This window comes from Saccostrea echinata, unplaced genomic scaffold (genome assembly GCF_033153115.1).
Source record: "Saccostrea echinata isolate AGI-Se365-2 ecotype Australia unplaced genomic scaffold, CSIRO_AGI_Sech_v1 ptg000001l, whole genome shotgun sequence".
Taxonomy (NCBI): Eukaryota; Metazoa; Mollusca; class Bivalvia; order Ostreida; family Ostreidae; genus Saccostrea; species Saccostrea echinata.
In genome coordinates, this window is record NW_026889750.1 from 18299534 (window position 1) to 18318407 (window position 18874).

Below are 18874 nucleotides of genomic sequence, written 5' to 3' on the forward strand. Positions count from 1 at the left end.
AAAAGATGATAAGGCTACTGTGTAAAATTTAAGAGGAGTTCAGGGATTCAGGAGCTTTTTGCATTTAAAAAACGTCATTTTTAGACCTCTGTTTGACCCCCCAGAGTGAAAATTAAAAATCCGAAACCTTACTGCACATCTACAGGACACCACCAACCATCTTCCAAAAGATGATTAGGCTACTGTGTAAAATGTAAGAGGAGTTCAGGGAACCAGGGGCTTTTTGCATAAAAAAAACGTCATTTTTCGACCCCCATTTGACCCCTAGGGTGAAAATGAAAATTCCGAAACCTTAATGCACATCTACAGGATACCACCAACCATCTCCCTAAAGATGATTAAGCTACTGTGTAAAATGTAAGAGGAGTTTGAGAAAGAAGAGTGTGACAGACGGACGAACGGACGGACGGACGGACATGAGTAACAACAATATACCCGAACTTTCTTTAGAAAGTGGGGGTATAATAATCTAAGAAACCAATAACGTGTTTGCGCTTAAAACATTATTCATTACACATTGTTAACAAAAAGAGAAACCTTCATCCAAGTTCTTTCCAATTTTCATCCATTTGATCACAAAAGACTCAATTTCTCCCGATACAGACATTGCGTTGCTTAGTAGAACAGTGGCCTCTTTTTTCAGAATCTTCACTATTTTGGTCATGAAACGTTTGCCAGCATCAGGAAAAAGTGGAGGGGCTAATTGAAAAATTAAAAAAGAAAAGAAAAAAGTTGTTCTAGTGAAAATTAAATTATGATTCATGTCTAATCACGTTACAGAGGATTTTTAAAAACTGTATAAAGAAACAACTTTTACTTACATGTGACATTGAGAAATGGACGCAGTGTCAAGTTTTTGTTGGCTATACATTTATAAAAACCCTCATCATCAAAAGTTACATTCAAGATATGAAGCTGTTGTCCATACTGACTAAAGACGTATTTGTGGTTTGTTGTGATGGTTGTTCCGTTTTTGTTCTGCCATACTACTTTTGGAACAGGGCTGTTAACAGGAACAATAACTACTATAGATACATGTGAAAAGAAACAAAAAATTGAATTGCCTGATGTGATCAAATTTTTGATACATCATGCAGAATTTGGGATAACCAGATTATGTTTTAAATCTAAATTGAAAATTATCAAGAAAACGTGCTTACTTTCCAGAAAAAATACATAGAAGGGTAACATTTTCTCGAATGAAAATTTTGTCGCCATTTTGATAAATAGCCTCTGGATGGACACATTAGTAGAATCTACAATAGTCTCTTTTGATATACTTAGTGGTTGATTATACAACCAATGTTTTTTAAAGTTGACGGGAACATAATTATTGTATCAGAGTGTAACTTTTCTGTTGATATTTACGTTATCAACCCTAGGAATATCGTTGTGTGTAATCATGAAGAGAAAGAGCAACGGTTGTTCATTTTGTAAGTGAAAAAAGTAGAGTGCCATTGGTCTTAGATCATTCTTTGAATATCGATAGCACTAAATAAATCTTCCATCAATGCAAAAAAGTTTAAAAGATGTAATGATTTCATGCACATTTTTCTCTATCCACAAACTATCTAAAACGGTTTTGAATAGAGTTTGTTGACATTAAAAATGATTTTCCTTGGACATCTTATGAATGTGTTAAATTCAGATTTTTGAATAATTTCAATCGAATTAAAATAAGACGTTCTGAATCCGCTACCGTTTGACAAGCGGTAGCGGATTCGGAACATCTAGTTTTAATTAGATTGTGAATAATTGTGCAAGCCTTTTTTCTTCTGCCCTCATCAAATGTTGCAAGTAAAATGATATTTGGTGGGGATATGTCATACCGGAAAAGGAAGAATAATTTAAATTGTAAAGTCAATGTCCAAGTAATAACAAATAAAAGAGATAACTCTTGTTTGTGTACTTAGAATTTAGACTGGGCAAGGTAAGAGCTTTGTGGGTGATATCCTGTTATTAATTTAATTGTCCTCCAAAAAGTTTAATCGGTGATACCTGAGGACAAGTAGATATTGAATCTAAATGCATTAAATATAAATAATTTTAAGTTGATTTGTGAAGTGTTCGATACTCTCTATTAATAAAATAAATGAATTATTTGTATTAATGTAAAACTGTTCAAAGGTCATTTAAGATGATTTCCGGGAGTTATAACAATAATAAAAAGATAATGATAGCAAAGGAAAATACATTGGCGAAATTTGTTTCATCTCATACATATCTAACCAAAGGTTATACGTACATTGTACTGTAAATACTCAAATAAAAAGGGACTTTTTTGGGATCAATACAATCATAAAAACTATAAGTTTGAACATAATTCCTTTTGTGAAGGGTCTATAAATTATTGTTTATTTTTTCCGTAAGTTACATCATATTTAATTTTGTCTATACTTTAGTTTGTCAATTTTTTTCAATGAACACAATGTTCGATCTACAACACCAGGTAAATTAATTTAAACTGTTAAAATTACCCAGTAAATAATATATTTAACCTTGATTAATTGAACCAACATGCGTATTTTTACGTCAATTCGACCACTGGCATTAAACAACAGTTACTTCTTTCACGTCTGAAAAAATGCGAACCAAAAATCCAATTACCATTAATCTGGAGATTTGAAAAAACTGTTCACTTTGAATACAGTGATCTTTTCATTCCACATTCCACATGTGTAACTTTGTCCCCCGTCAGATTTACTTATGTTCAGAAAATGAAGGTCTCCTGAATGAATTTTTTTTTTAATATATGAGAACTTATTTTATTTTTCTCTAAATGTGATTTCCAAGTTGAAAATACAGATGTTTTTTGTATAAATTGGCGTTGTAGATTCTGAAACATCTATTTTACCAAACCTTCAATTGTGGATGATTTACAAGATTTGATTACCCTCACGATCCAAGGTTACAGGTTCTTTGTAAAACATACTTCGTATGGCTCCATATCCACGTGCCCATTCTGTTATACATTCAGTTTTTGGTTGGCAAAGTGGCTGATTATGACAGGTAAGTGCGCAATGATGATATTCCCTGCAAGTTTGTTCCACATTCAATATTGAAGAAAATTGGTCAAGAACTACAGTAACAAATAAAGGCAAATTCAGCTATGTTTACTACAACGTAACTGACAAGTAAATAGACACAGAAAAAGATTTCATGATCAAGATTTGGCTGATAATATAGCAATTACATCTCCAGAATTTATCAACCCGAAGTAATTATTTCACACATTTAAATGCGTGGTTTTTGAATGCATTTTTCGTTTCATCGATATCGCTGTCATATAAAGGTTTTTAAATAATTCTTTTTTGTATTTTGATGGTCAATTTAAATTATTAAAACTGTCTGAAACATTTTTTTTACTAGCAATAATCTCTGATGCTTCAAAAATGAATCACATGCATGGATTTTCAAACATCAATGTGCTATAATGTTTGACGATGTTGACTAATACTGTATCTTGGCAAAGTGGAATAAATGGTTGAAAATCCAGGTGTTATTTATAAGGATTGCAATATTGCTTGTTGTAGTGAGGTATTCAAAAGGTCCAGCATATGCCTATTATATTAACCGTGTTATATATTTCTTTGAAATTTAGATTTACAGATGATCTGAAATTGATATTGATCATTTCTCGATCTATCATGATGATGAATGATAAAGGGTGAAGATAACATTGATCGATTTTATAAAAACTTCAATACAAATATGTGACAGGGCATAAACACGGAACCTGGAAATTTCAGAAGTGAGATCAGGTGCGTAGGAGGAATAAGCATCCCCTACTGACCGGCCACACTCGCCGTGAGCCCTATATATTGATCAAGTAGACGGAACATTCTTAATTAGAATATGACATTTAAAAAAAATATAAATGTTTTACCTGCTTCCGATAATTTGACAAACTGTGAGACTGAAATTCCAAGTGTATTTTCTGCCATACAATAATAGATACCAAAGTCCTCTTTTTCTAGATTTCTGAAGACGTTTTCACGAGTTGACTGATTAAAGGAAACGCGATCATTTTCCATAATCTTTGAATCATTTGTATACCTCTGGTACCTATTTAAATGAATAAGACATAAAACTTTTAGATCAACAGATCGTAAATTGTATTCTACATGTATTTGACATTATAAATTAATATTTCCATCCTTTTCTTCATTATCATCTCGCCATCTGTAATTCCATAGGTAATCATATACTGTTACTCACCTGACTACAGTGTTATTTGCTTGACAGAACAAACGGAGTTGAATGAAATATCGGTACAAAATACTCCGACTCAAACTCTGATATTATGACAGGGGGAAGATTCAAAGGCTCTGCTCCTTAAATTCATAATATTTTTTAAATTTTCAATCAGAATAAGTTTTTCAAATACATCGTACAAATCTGAAAAATAAATTTACCTTTGCGGAAGGTGCTTTCTCTGACACAAAGGTAAAGGACACAAATCACCAGGTTTTCCATCATGGTTCCTCATATATTGTACTTTTTACTTAAGAAAACTTAAATATAAAATTTACTTGTCTGAGCTGTTTCCTGTCATCTGTGCTAAATATATATGGACAATAAATAAAATAGGAAATAATGTACAATGCTAGAAAATTGTGAACATGCGGTAAAAGTGCTCTATAGAAAATTGTTTGATACTGGATTATCTGCTCAAGGCTTTATCTTCCCTATACAATCCATCAAAGTTTGGGTTCGTATGCATAAGAAATACAAATATGACCTCATTAAAGGTATTCCTCATACACGTAACATCGATTTTGAGAGAGAGAAAAAAGGGACGGCTTGGATAAAATGAAAACATCTGCCAAAACCTTGACAAGCAAATGAAAAAGGGGAAAATTGTCCAAAATTGAACAAATTCTATATTTGTCAATTTCTTGCGTCACCGCAAACAATTACTAAAATCGGGGTCTATAGAAGTATATTTCTATTCATCATAAGTACCGCAGTATTATTTAGAAAAAAAGAACTTCTCGTTTCTTGAGCTGAAGTGTTGCCATGACTTCCTGAAAATGACTGCAATCATGCATACCAATTGCTTCTAGCGGGAAATATTCACAAAATGAAGGAAAGAGTATTTCGGATGCAAAGATTCACTCTACTACGAATCTAGATGCGTATACGTCTCAAAAGCTTGACTGACAGTCTGTAAACCGGAAAACAAATGGCTACTTCGCTGCACCTGGAGGGAGGAATGTGACTTCAGCATCTGAGAGAAGGCAATTAAAAAGACTGGAATATTAATTTTTTTCCTTAAAATCCAGTGACTCATGAACTCAATGCATCGGACAATCTGCGCTGCAACTGATGCATGGTGGACACACTCGCTGTAATAGAATTTGGAGTGATCTACGGACATTTGTTACTTTCTAAAGTTTAAAGGTAACAATTCGCGTTTCAATCAAATATCGGTGGTTTAATTTCAAGTTTCTCCTTAAGTTAAAATCTGTGTTAAATTGGGAATATCAATAGATAAGAATATTTAGATATGAATATGTTAATTTTAGATTATTTATAGTTTACTATAGTATTTTTATGTTAGGGAGATCATGATTACTGTGCTCTTTCTTCAGTTTTTAGCGATTTTTACATAAACATCACATACTTTTCAGCCATGACTAAAATGAAGACACATTCAACACTTGCTTAAGGATGAATTTTACTCAGGGTACGTTTTTAGATGAGAGAATTTTATTGATGTAAATTACGAAATCTTGAATTAAAAAATGTCATAAATATCAATATAAAAATTCAAACATTTTACAATTTGATAATGGTATGCAATGCAACAATAAATGCAGATTTCCGTTTATGTAAGGAAGTTTTTATTTTCTTACACAAATGAAATATGAAGATAAGGAACAGTATTCAAGCTCAAAAGTCCAATGGAATGATACAAATCTGGAGCAGAGCAAACACGGACCTCAAAATTTAGAGGTGGGATTAGGTGCCATGGAGGAGTAAGCATCCCCTGCCGACCGGTCACACCCGCCGTGTGTTCCTTGTTATGATCGGGAAATAAAGGAGAAATCGACAATTCAGGGTGTAAATAATTGTCTAACAATAAGTATGAAAAAAGTCAGTCAGCATTTCACTTAGTGAAAGATTGTATTTGCTGACAAGGTCATTGTATCGATCACAGAACTCACGAAATGATGACTTTAAACGGGACTGCTGATATTCTTGTATCATCAACTTGATTGTCAATATCTTACCTCGTTTTAGAAATTGTTCATACGTAGATCATGCTCTAGCGGATCGAATCGACTGAGAGAGATAAACCAAGTATGAAGGTGATAAAGGTATATTACTGCTTAAGTAAGGGACGTTGACGTTTGAAAAGTTAAAGTCATCACGTTTATCATAAAGCTTTGTTGATAGATTACCATTAATGTCTTTTTCTAATAAAATATCCAAATATGAAATAGATGTGTCAGACACTGGTATCTTTTATCTCAAGCTCACCGGGATATATCGTGTCGACATAAGAATGGAAATAACTATTGTTAATTGACAATACGTTGTCGATATATCTAAATGTCGAGTTGAAGGCCACAGCAAGTGTTTTCTTCTTTTCACGTAAACGATTTTGAACAAATTCTGTTTCATATGAATACAGAAATAGATCTGCTAAAAACGGGGCACAATTGGTACATATGAACTTAACTTTTAGAGAATGACCTTACAAAGTCAGTGATTAATTCTTATTCAAGGTATTAATACCTAAAATTGCCTTCAAACATTGTATATGACCAACCAACTCATATTCTGCATAAAATATTTTCGATAACCATTATCCTCAAAGACATGGATATTAAGATAGATTCTTCATATGAAACACTCTCAATCATTTGATTCAATGTTTGTTATGTAAACTTTTCCTCTACATGTACTACTGTATATTCCACTGACATTTTCTGAATAGTCTTAAAGATTAGATTCAGCATAGTCTGAAGTCATATTTCTACATTCTCCCAAAATATTGTAGTGATTTTCATCACAAACATCTTCATACTGAATTTATGTTACAGCTTCAACGCTACCTGTATGTGTATTTCGATTATCAACATATGTATATTCAGGTTCCGTGGTAATAGGACATGTACTGACTTCTGGATCTGGGTAAAGGTTGCTGGTTCTGGCGATCTGGAATCGTGCAGTTAATTTTTTGTCTTTTGTAACAATGCAAATTCTACAAAATATTGTTACCACTACATTTGATTCCTTCAATTACAATGAATTTACAAATTTTAAAATATCCTGGACATCAAGGTTTTCCTATCACCTTTTATACAGTGACGCCTCGTTTATCCGGACGTCTCTGTCCCCAACGAAATCGTCCGGATAAATGAATCGTCCGGATAATTGAATTACATCTCAAAAAACACTCTTTAAGCATGTATATATGCACATTCTTGTTTAAAATGTGACAGCAAAGAAAAAAAAAACTTTTAAATTATATTTTGGTTTATTGTTTTAAAAGCAGTAATTGATTAAAGAAAAAAAAGTTTGAATTCCCATCATTAAAAATACCTTGAAAAACGTAATCAACTTCTGTACGTAACGCCAGTTTTATATATCCTTTCTAAAGTAATGAACGTTTGTAAACGGTAGTACATTAAACAGAGATGTTTCTTCAAATATGTACCTTTGTAAACTGTCTTGTGGGAAAAAGCGTTTGAAATAGAGTAACGTTTTTAGAAATAGATTCGTATTTTAAACTACAATCGACATGATAAAGAGCATTACGAAATCGCTCGTTATTTATTGTTCATTTTATTTACAACTCTCCAAAATTCTCATCAATTTACCGATGTATATACGGTTAGCAATATAAATTTGAACGGATTATCATTTAATTAATGCACAGTATAAGCTAAATTCTTTGCTTCATACTAAAGATAAACGTGTGACTGAATTGGGGTAAACACATACTAATTATAGACGCTATTGTTTGTAGGTCACAGGTAACCGCCTTCAAACTGACTGCATGGCCAATGTTTTTACAACAATTAACACGAGTGCAAGAAAAGTGTGAGAAAGTCGTTTCTTGAAAAATTACCGTCCGAATAAACGAGCCATTTTTCAATGAAATATTACGTTTTGTAGTAGAAATTGACCGTCCGGATACGGAACGCGAATTTCCAGATTAATGAGACAAAATAACGTTGAAAAAATCGGTTCCAAAAAAATATCATCCGGATGGTGAAGCGTCCGGATAAATGGCGTCCGGATAAACGCGGCGCCACTGTATATGAATATTGCAGCTATACTCAATAATAAAAGTCCAACAAAAGCTATAATTATAGCTCTTAATGCAGTTCCCAAAACGTGAACTGAAAACATAAAGCAAAATTAAATTATGTTATACAGGAGGAAAAAAGAACAACAATGGCTTAGAGAAACAGACACATATACTAGTAACATTAGAAAAAAAAAACACACAAGGAAACTGAAGTTAACTAGATGGCATACATTCTATACCTGGAAAACTAAGCATACAACTAGGATCATCTTCTTTCTCCATATCATAGTGTAAGACATGTATAGTGTGGTTATACCAACGCAGAATTCAAGGGGAAAAATGCCTCTTTCTTTGCTCATGGAAATATTATTCTTGTCCCAGATTGACACTAGAAGCTGCTGATGACTTTAGATGGTTGTATATTGCAATCGGTTAGTAAAGGTAAAGAAGTTAAACCCAAACCCAAATTAAAAAGCAGACAGATAAGGATGGTTTTCTTTCATTATCAATATCAAAACTTTATTTTGTAATAAATTTTACTTACACGACTAATGATTATCTGATTTCGCTACAAATTAGTTATACACGAGAATCAAATGAATAGCATGGTAAACTTCAAGGTGCAAAGGAAATATAAAAATATTTTTTTGAAAATTCAAAACCGTTGTGTGGTTCATTGAATCATAAATGCAAAAGATAACCAAATTCCTATGATCATTAGTTGTCTCTTGATATTTTGATACATGCTAATGGTACTTATCAGTGTCATCTTTTCCCACTGCTGTATCATTAATAATTTATCTTTCACTATTAATTAGATAATTCAATTTGAAATGTATGTATTTTTCCATTGCCAATTTGTATAAATGGGATACTAAGTAAACCAATTTCTCAGGAAACATGTGTTAAAAAAATCAAATATTCTAGAAAAACAATAATCAGCATATAATATTTAACTTCATTTTAAATTCTCAAATTAAATTCAGGAAGTAAGGTGATATTAAGGACATACGCAACATAGTTTGAACTTTATTGTTTTTTTTCCTGGAGTTGAAGAGTTCCAATACTTAAAGGAACTGTGTGCTACATTTTAATGTCTATATATCCTGTTGTACACTTCTTCTAAAACAAGTTTTGATAAACAAAACATTTTGAATATATGTTCAGTAATTTTTGTGTATTTTTCTTTGAATTATACAAGAATTTTCATCAACTGATATCTTTTCAAAACCCCTGGTAATGCATGCCGATTTTTTGTCTACGAACATCTGATGACACTATAATCTTAAATTAAGAATATCTTGAAAAATTATCAGTAGGTAAGGTACGTTGCGTATGTCCTTAAGAAAAATGAAGGAGATAATTGTCTATTGGAGAAGTTTAATTGCCTGATTTCTTTTTTTCACTCAGTGAATATGTCATCAGATTACTAGTATATAATACTGATATCCCATAGTGTACAAATTTTGGACAAGGATTGAAAAGATATATCAAGAAAAGGATATTATTTTAAAATAGAATTATCAATTTCACATTCTGATTGTAGTTTAATAGAAAAAAGTATAGAATTTACTTGTGTCTTCAAATATGCAAAAATGGAAATTAATTCAACTATCTAACAGTTTTACGAACGAATAAATACACCCCTCCCCCACCCCAATAAATTTAGAAGCGGAAAAGATTTATTTGAATTTATATAAAAGAACATTAAATTTATTTGTTTATCCAAATATGCCAAACGTAAGGAAATTAAATCACGAATAACAAGTTGATGAACTATTAAATAAAGAGCAAAACATAAACTATCCCATTAATACAGCAAAAATATTTACAATTACGTCTTCGTGAAAATTAAAGGTCAGAGAAATGCACTGAATGATCACTAAAAGATAAATGAAAGGTAAGTGAAATCTACACGCCATTCAGCACCATTTAGTCACTGAATGCCGTCGTTTTACTGAAAGTTCACATTTCTTCTGTAATGAGTAGCAGAAATTCAACCTGATCCAAGATCCAGAATTTTGAAGTATAATCGTAAAAATTTTTACCGAAATGGACTAAAAAATTGGCCATTGCAATTCCTTCGATGTTTTCTATCACACACGTGTAACAACCAGTGCCGTATGATTTTATGTTGTAGATATGAAGAGATTTTTTGTCCTCAGAAAGTTAGTACATATTTCTAATATCTAAAAAAAATTAAATCAAAAGAAAAAGATGTATTATTCGATTATTCGCCATAACAAAACTTAAATTTGAAAGCCAAAAGCTATTGACTCCTTAGTCTTAAAGTCTTATTTTCTTTTGTTTAGCGGACATGCAATATAAGAGGAGGGGTAAAAAAACGCAACGGTCACAGCCTTAATACTCCTGTGCATGTAGATCTTCGGTGCATTTATCTTTCTCATAGGGATATTATTCAACCCTTCCAGCAAGGTAACCCTTAGCTGGTCAAGAGGGGCTGGGATATTCCGATGCTTTCTTACTCTACAGTCCAGTAAGTCCCACAAATGTTCAATTGGAGACATATATATTATTATAACAGTAACTTGATCCGAAGAGCCGTATCACGTCAAGCTGACAGGCGCGGATTATCAGATCAAACGAGACCCGAAGCGTCGAGTTTGATCTGATGATCCGCGCCTGTCAACGAGACGTGATACGGCTCTTCGGATCAAGTTACTGTTATAATAATAAATTTGTTATACACCGTTTGACAACTAGCAAAATATAATAAAAGGAAACTTTATGGATCAATTACATAAGTTGAACGAAATCCCTTCCACTCTTTCTCTGGGGACCGATAAGACGTCTTATGGTAGAAAATCCATAACAAACATTACAACAACCTATTGTTACCTTTGTTCGTTCTCATGCAAAGCAATTGGCAGACAACTTTACACTTCCATAGGCCGTACCATTTTTGCAAGAAATTCAAATTAACTTTAAATAGCGAAAATAAGTTTTTATTAAAAAAAAATGTTGACAAACCTGTTATTGTCAATATGCACGTGCTTTTGTTTTTATACCACTTTCCCTATGTGACATCATACCTATTATGGTTGAGTAATTTTGAACACCAATTTAGGTGCAATGTAACCAAAATACCTCCTATATAAATTTTCTTAACGTTTGTCAAGTATTAAAATAATTATCCAATACTATGTTAGCGCGCGTTTCTTTTTCCTCTCTCTCTCTCTCTCTCTAGATATATAACCACGTCAAAGATGATTTTTATAACTTCAATTTTGAAGCAACAACTTTTACTTACATGTGACGTTGAGGAGTGGTCGCTGTGTCAAGTTTTTGTTGGCTAGTATATGAATACTGCATGTAGTTGAGTGTAACATTGAAAATTATCACCCCAAGAAAACCATTGTCAACCGAGGCGCACCCGAGGTTGACAATGGTTTTCGAGGGGTGAAAATTTTCAATGTTACACTCAACTACATGCAGTATTTATTATATTATACTGATTTATACAAATACATATTACAGTTATTATTATACTGTTTTATATATATTATACTGTTTTATACAAATACATATAACAGTGAGCCTTTCGTGTATAAATTCTGCGCAGTCAATATTTTTTGGAATAACACCCGTCGTCAAGCAATGTTAACTGTTGCTATGCTGGAGGGCGTGGCTTCATTATTCAGCAGGTAATAGTGTTTTTTTAACAAATCTTTCTCGACGAATCAGATTCAACTAATTTACATGAAAGTTTAATATACATTTATAAAAACCCTCATCATCAAAAGTTACGTTCAAGATACATGTATGTAGCTTTTGTCCATACTGACGAAATACGTATTTGTGGTTTGTTGTTATGGTTGTTCCGTTTTTGTTCTGCCATACTACTTTTGGAACAGGGCTGTTAAAAGGAACAGTAACTACTACTCCTATTAGTTACTCTTACAGACGTCAAATGGTAATGAAATTTATGTGCGTAAATATGCACGTGAAAAGTAACAAAATTGGAAATATCTGATTTACTAAAATTTTTAAGAGCCATTCTCTGTAGCCACTAAATGCACGCATGGTCACTCAAGATGAAACTTTGTCCATGTCACAATTCATGTCCATAATTGTTTCCGTATATTTATCAGATTACTGTATAACTAATATTTATTGCCCAATATGTTCTCCATACTTTTAAGCTTGTTCAGCGATTTAAATCCCGTGCTATTCTAAAATGAAATTGGGAGTAGCAATTGACCAGAGCAGTCGTGTTGTAAGACAGTCTCAAGTTTTCCCTATATGTTCGAATAATTGCTTAATATTTAATGACCAGAGGTCCACCTATTCTGGGTAAGTGTATTTTATTTATTATCATTAGTTAATATTGTTTATTGATGGTTTTTATTCCTGAAATGGCCACAGAACTTTGTTCTATATTTTCATTCGTAAGTTAGATTCAAAGTAGTATTTGCAATTGCTCATGTGATGTATGTATATTACAAGTAAAAGTATAAGTGTATGAGTATATGTATAATGTAGATATTGTGTTGTATGTACAAAGTATGGCGTATAGTATTCGTCTTAAAGTAAAGTTATTGTCTACAAGTAGTACACTTAGTCTAACTGTGAACGTTAAAGTTCTGTAAAGTAAAGTAAATTGAATCAATGAGGTATATATACTGTGCAGTAAAATGCAACTTATTATATGTATAATGCAGTAAAATGCACCTTAGTGGATGTACAGGAAAATGTACGAGTATGAACAAAGTATATCAAGTATATTATGTCTGTATCTAACTTTAATTTATATTATAGATCCCATAAAGCCATTAAGCCATCATGCCATTGTGCCATTATGCCATTGAACCATTCAGCCATGCAGAAAACGCGTGTGTTTTGTATATTTTGTAAATAAAACTATTTTATCAAAAAAATTGAATTGTAAAAATTCGGGAAGCCGCCAGCCACTCTGTGACAGTCCATTATTAAAGTTTGACACTAGAAACATAAATCAATCAGAATGTGTGTAGGATAAAAATTTTCGTGAATGTATGAATAATCAAATTGAATTTTAAAAAATATTTCATTTTAATACTTTGCTTTCTACGGCATGTTAAACGGTGCAATATTTGATCTTTTCCATTTGTATTGTAAAAATTCTTATTTGTATTGTATAAATTTTTATTTGTATTGTACATTTTTCATTTGTATTTCATAATTTCCTATTCAGAAAAGACTTCTCGTTTCTTTACCTTAAGTGTAACGCCAAGGCTTCCCACAAATTACTGTTATGATGCATAAAAATTGCTTCTAGCAAAGATTCACTCTAGATGCGCATACGTCCTAAAAGCTTGACTGACAGTCCGTGAACCGGAATACTAAGGATTACTACGCTGCACCAGGACTTCAACATCTGAGAAACAGGCACTTCAAAAGACTGGAATAATGATTACTTAAAATCCAGAGACTCATGAACTCAATACATTGTACAATCCAATCTGCGTTGCATGGTGGACATACATGTACTCGCTGCAATACATCTGGGGGAGATCAACGGATACTTGTTACTTTTTCAAGTTTAAAGGTAACAATCCACATTTCAATCAAATATCGGTGGTTTTAATTCAAGTTTTTTCTTAAGTTAAAATCTATGTTAAATTGTTTGTTTGTTGTTTAACGTCCCTCTCGAGAATTCTTTTTTCACTCATATGGAGACGCCACCACTTGCCGGCGGAGAGCTGCAAATTTTGTCCCATACTCGGCACTTACGGCCATTGAGCAGTGAGGGATCTTTTTCGTGCCAGCACCACTGCGCCACGCGGGCGACATGTTAAATTGTTAATATCAATAGATAAAAATATATACACATAAATATGTTTATTTTTGATAAACTATAGTTTTCTGTACTATTTTTATATTAGGCCTAGGGAGATCAAGATCCCTTGGCTCTTTTTTTAGCGATATTTACATATTCATCACATACATTCCAGCAAAGGCTAAAAAGAAAGACACATTCAACACTTACTTAAGGATTATTTTTACTTAAGGTTTTAGTTGATAGAAATGCATTGATATAAATTACAAAATCTTAAATCAAAAACTGTTTAAACAGACAAAATAACCATTTAATAAATTAATAAATATCAATATCTATATTTAAAATATTACAACTTGATAACAATATCCAACAACAAATGTAGCCTTTCGATTATGCAAGGAAGTTTTTATTTTCTTACATAAAAGTAGTTAAGGTCTTAATCGGAAACAAGATTCTTACATATGAACTTAATTTTTAAAGAAAGTCCTCCTTACAAAGTCAGTTATTCTTATACAAAGTATTAATTCCTAAAATTTCATTCAAACATTGTATATGACCCAGCAACTCATATTCTGCATAAAATATTTTCGATAAGCATTAGATATTAAGATTGATTCTCCATATGAAAAATTCTCAATCATTTGATTCAATGTTTATTATGTTAACTTTTCCTCTACATGTACTACTGTATATTCCACTGACATTTTCTGAATAGTCATAAAGTTTAGATTCAGCATGGTCTGACGTCATAGTTCTACATTCTCCCAAAATATTGTATTGATTTTCAGCACAACTATCCTCACCCTGATTTTGTGACACAGTTTCTTCATTATCACTATCTGTGCGTGTATTTTGATTTTCAACATATGTATATTCAGGTTCCTCGGTAATAGGACCAATAATACAGTCGTCTGAATATGAGCACAGTTTGTTGGTTCTGGCGATCTGGAATCGTGCAATTAATTCTTTGTCTTTTTTAATGAGGCAAAATCTACAGAAAAATTGATATCACTATTTTTATTCGTTCAATTACAATGAATTTACAAATCTAAAACATGAACATCACAGTATTCTTCTCACCTTTTACGTATGAATATTGCAGCTACACTCAATAATGAAAGTCCAACAAAAGCTATAATAACTATTAATAGAGACCCAAAATCGCGAGCTGAAAAAATAAAGTAAAATAAAGTAAAAATTGAATAATGCTATGTTACAGGTCCACAGACGAAGATCAAAGGGACAAAAAAGAAGATGCATGTACTTTTAAAAACAAACGCACAGAAAACTGTGGTCAAACAAGCGTTTTCTTCATACAATACAGAGAGGCTTATTTTAATGCACAATTTACAGAAAAACCTGCCTCTACCTCTTTTGGATGCTCCTGCAAATCTTTAACATTTTAGCCTTGATCCGAAGCATATTTGCTACAAAATTTACACTGGAAACTGTTTATAACTTTTAAGATACTAGTATATTGTAAACGGTTGATAAAGAGTGGGAATGCAAAAAGTGAAGTTAACGAACAGTGTCAATCTCATAAATTCAGTAAACAAAACGGACCGAGAAAAAGGCAATTGCAGGGATCCCTCGACCAATGCACAATTTACAGAAATCTTGCCTCTGCCGCTTTTATTGGATGCTCCTGCAAATTTTTATTATCGAGGCACATTTCCCACCAAATTTTTATTGGAAACTGTTATTAAACCCAATACAATCTGCACACAGAGGAAGAAGTTTATTTTAACATCAATTTTCTTTATAAACGTAATTAAATTTTACTTACTTGACAGATGATTATCTGATTTATCTAAAAATTGGAAACACATACGAGAATCAAATGATTACTGTGGTGCATTTTATAATGATAGTAATAAAAAAAAAAAAAAAAAAAAAAAAAAAAAAAAAAAAACCACTTTAAATATTTTGAACATGCAAAATACTTACGTGGTTCATAAAAACCATATATGTAAAAGATAACCGAATCTTTAAGATCACTTCTCGTTTCTTAATATTTTGATACGTACAAGAGTTAATTATCAATGTCATCATTTTCCATCGCTATATCATAGATAATTTATTTCCAGTCACATTACAAACTAGATTATTAATGTTGAAATGTATGTACATTGAAATCTTTCCATTGTCGCTTGATATCAATGAGATACTCAGTAAAAAATTTCTCGGAAAACATTGAAAACATAGGATTTAAAAAAAATCAAATATTCTAGAAAAAAAAAAAAACTATCAGCATATAATATTAAAGTTAAGTTTAAAATTACAAATTAAATTAGGAAAATAGGGTGATATTCAGAATACTGAAGGAGATAAATGCATATCGAAAAAAGAAATTGTAATTGTCTGATTTTCTTTTTTCACTGAATGAAGGTGTTTTCATATAACAATATTAATATTCCATAGGTTACGAACCTTTGGGAAACATTACAAAAATAGATTTAGAGAAGAAAAAAATATTGAAAATAGAATTATTGATTATATAATATGCGTGATTACAGTTTTTTTTTAGATAGCAATTGAATTGACTTGTTTCCTGAAATACGCAAAACACAGGGAAATTAATTCAAGTATCTAACACGTTGACAAACAAATCAATAATTAAACAGACAAACCCAAAGTACTCTATCAATAACGCTGAAATATGTACATTTACAAAGATCTTTATAAAGTGATAAGGAAGTTCCTCTTTAGTCACCATGAACGGTCAGTGATATGTTATATGCACATTGAAAGATAAATGAAATGTCAGTGAAATCTACCTGCCATTCAGCACCATTCAATCACTGAATGCCCTCCTTTCACTGATAGTTCATATTTCTTCCTGTGATAGTACAGCAATTTCAAACCCTATCCGGAATCCAGAAACTGAGAAAAAAAATATCTTAAAAATATTACCGAAATGGAGTAAAAAATTTGCCACTGCAATCCCTTCGCTATTTTCTATCACACATGTATAACAAGCAGCAGCAGTTTTGTTGTAAATATGAAGAGTCTTTTTGTCCTTTGAAAACTTGTATCTAACATCTATGAAAAAATATATATGAATATATTATCAAAATATACACGTAAAGTTGTATTATTTGTCATAACCAAGCTTAAAATTAAAAGCCAAAAGCTATTTCTCCATTTGTTCTTCACGTCTTTTTTTCTTTTGGGTAACGGACATGTGATATAAGGAAAGTTAAAAAAAAAAACCCAATGCACTGCTAGTTATGGCTTGTGATTAGATTTATTTTTTGGAATCAATAGAGCGTGATATTATCTTATCAATTAAGGCATTATGCTGACATCATATGAACAATGCAAAAATAATTGAAGGTAATGTATAAGCACCCAGTTTCTCTACGTAAAAAAAGTATAAGGACTAAAGAAACTTTGAACAGAGGGCCGATGATCAATTCTGGTATCATTTTCATTATTTGAATATAAATAATATAAGAATAATAACGTTTACGCTAGAAAAAAAAAAACACTATTTACCATACATTTCTAAACACAACAAAAAGAAACCTTCATCCAAGATCTTTCCATTCTTCATCCATTTGATCACAACAGGCTCAATTTCGGCCGATAAGGACATTGCGTTGCATAGGAGAACATTGGACTTTTTTGTCGATATCTGCACTATTTTTGTCATGAAACGTTTATCAGCATCGGGAAAAAGCGGAGGGGCTAATTGCAAAATTAAAAAAAAAATCAGTTGTTCTCGTGAAAATTAAATTATGTTTCAATATATATCTAATCGCGAAAAAGAAGATTATAAAAACTTTAAAGAAACAAAACATACGTGTGACATTGAGGAATGGATTTTGAATTAGGCTGTCGTTGGCTATACATTTATAGACACCCTCATCATCAAAAGTTACGTTCATGATTTGTAGCTGTCGTCCATACTGACCGACGATATATTTGTGGTTTGTTGTTATGTATGTTCCGTTTTTGTTCTGCCATTCTACTTTTGGAACAGGGCTATATTAACAGGAACAAAAACTATTATATATATGCATTTGAAAGAGAAACAAAAATTTGAAATTGCCTGATGTGTTATAATTTTTTAAATATAATGCAAAATTTGGGGTTACCAGATTATGTTTTAAATCTAAATGGAAAATTTTTAAGAAAACATACTAACTTTCCAGAAAAAATGCATAGAAGGGTAGCATTTTCTCCAATGAAAACTTTGTCGCCACTTTGATAAACAGCCTCTGGAGAGACGTTTTCAGTAGAATCTACAAATGTCTCTTTTAAGATACTTAGTGGTTCATTATACAATAATTTTTTTTTTGTAAGATGAAGCTTGACAAGCATAGATTTGAAGCCTGAACACAATTATTGTATCCAAGTGTGAATTTTCTATTGCAGTTTATGTTATCAATCCTATGTATATTGTTGTCTATAACCATGAGGAGAAAGGACAAGTGAAAAAAGTAGAGTGCCATTGGCCTTATATCATTTTTTGAATATCGAGAGCACTAATTAAAACTTACGACTTCCATCAATGCAATGAAATTAAAAGATGCAAATTATATAGGGTACCAATTTTGATGCACCAGATGCGCATTTCGACAAATTGACAAAGATGTAATGATTTCATGCACAATTTTCTCTGTCCACAAATTATCTAAAACAGATTTGGATGACATTAAAAAAGGATTTTCCTTGGGAATCTTGCGAAGGTGTTAAAATTAATATGCTTGAATAATTTTTCTGTAAGTGCTTTTCTTTTGCACTCGAGAAATATTGCAAGTGAATTTAATTGAGTGGAAATGTGTAGTATTGGAAAAGGAAGAACAATTTTAATTATAAAT

The 18874-nt window shown here is 31.8% G+C and overlaps 3 protein-coding genes across 3 annotated transcripts in view; all 3 read right to left on the reverse strand.

Annotated features, from left to right (window-relative positions):
- Positions 1-18874, reverse strand: part of LOC133186507 (contactin-1-like) — a 79452-nt gene that overhangs the window by 52944 nt on the left and 7634 nt on the right. The gene's annotated exons all lie outside the window — the stretch shown is intronic.
- Positions 521-4479, reverse strand: LOC133181177 (uncharacterized). Its single transcript, XM_061315719.1, has 7 exons — positions 4416-4479; positions 4253-4334; positions 3887-4065; positions 2894-3079; positions 2633-2728; positions 822-1025; positions 521-699 (listed from the first exon to the last, which is right to left on the reverse strand). The coding sequence occupies exons 1-7, from the start codon at positions 4477-4479 to the stop codon at positions 521-523; spliced, it is 990 nt and encodes a 329-aa protein (XP_061171703.1).
- On the reverse strand, positions 14613-17646 carry LOC133181188 (uncharacterized). Its single transcript, XM_061315729.1, has 3 exons — positions 17547-17646; positions 15129-15216; positions 14613-15039 (listed from the first exon to the last, which is right to left on the reverse strand). Exons 1-3 carry the CDS (start codon positions 17644-17646, stop codon positions 14682-14684), a joined length of 546 nt encoding a protein of 181 aa, XP_061171713.1. The 3' UTR covers positions 14613-14681.

Excerpts from the sequence above, each read along its gene's own strand:
- LOC133181177 (XM_061315719.1), bottom strand. The coding sequence starts at position 4,479 with ATGATGGAAAACCTGGTGATTTGTGTCCTTTACCTTTGTGTCAGAGAA. Across the intron at positions 4,335-4,415 it reads AGAAAGCACCTTCCGCAAAG|GAGCAGAGCCTTTGAATCTT; the intron begins GTAAATTTATTT and ends TATGAATTTAAG. Across the intron at positions 1,026-2,632 it reads CACTGTATTCAAAGTGAACA|TAGTTATTGTTCCTGTTAAC; the intron begins GTTTTTTCAAAT and ends ATGTATCTATAG.
- LOC133181188 (XM_061315729.1), bottom strand. The coding sequence starts at position 17,646 with ATGTCCTTATCGGCCGAAATTGAGCCTGTTGTGATCAAATGGATGAAG. Across the intron at positions 15,217-17,546 it reads GTTGTGTTTAGAAATGTATG|CTCGCGATTTTGGGTCTCTA; the intron begins GTAAATAGTGTT and ends TTATTTTTTCAG. Across the intron at positions 15,040-15,128 it reads GCAATATTCATACGTAAAAG|ATTTTGCCTCATTAAAAAAG; the intron begins GTGAGAAGAATA and ends ATTTTTCTGTAG.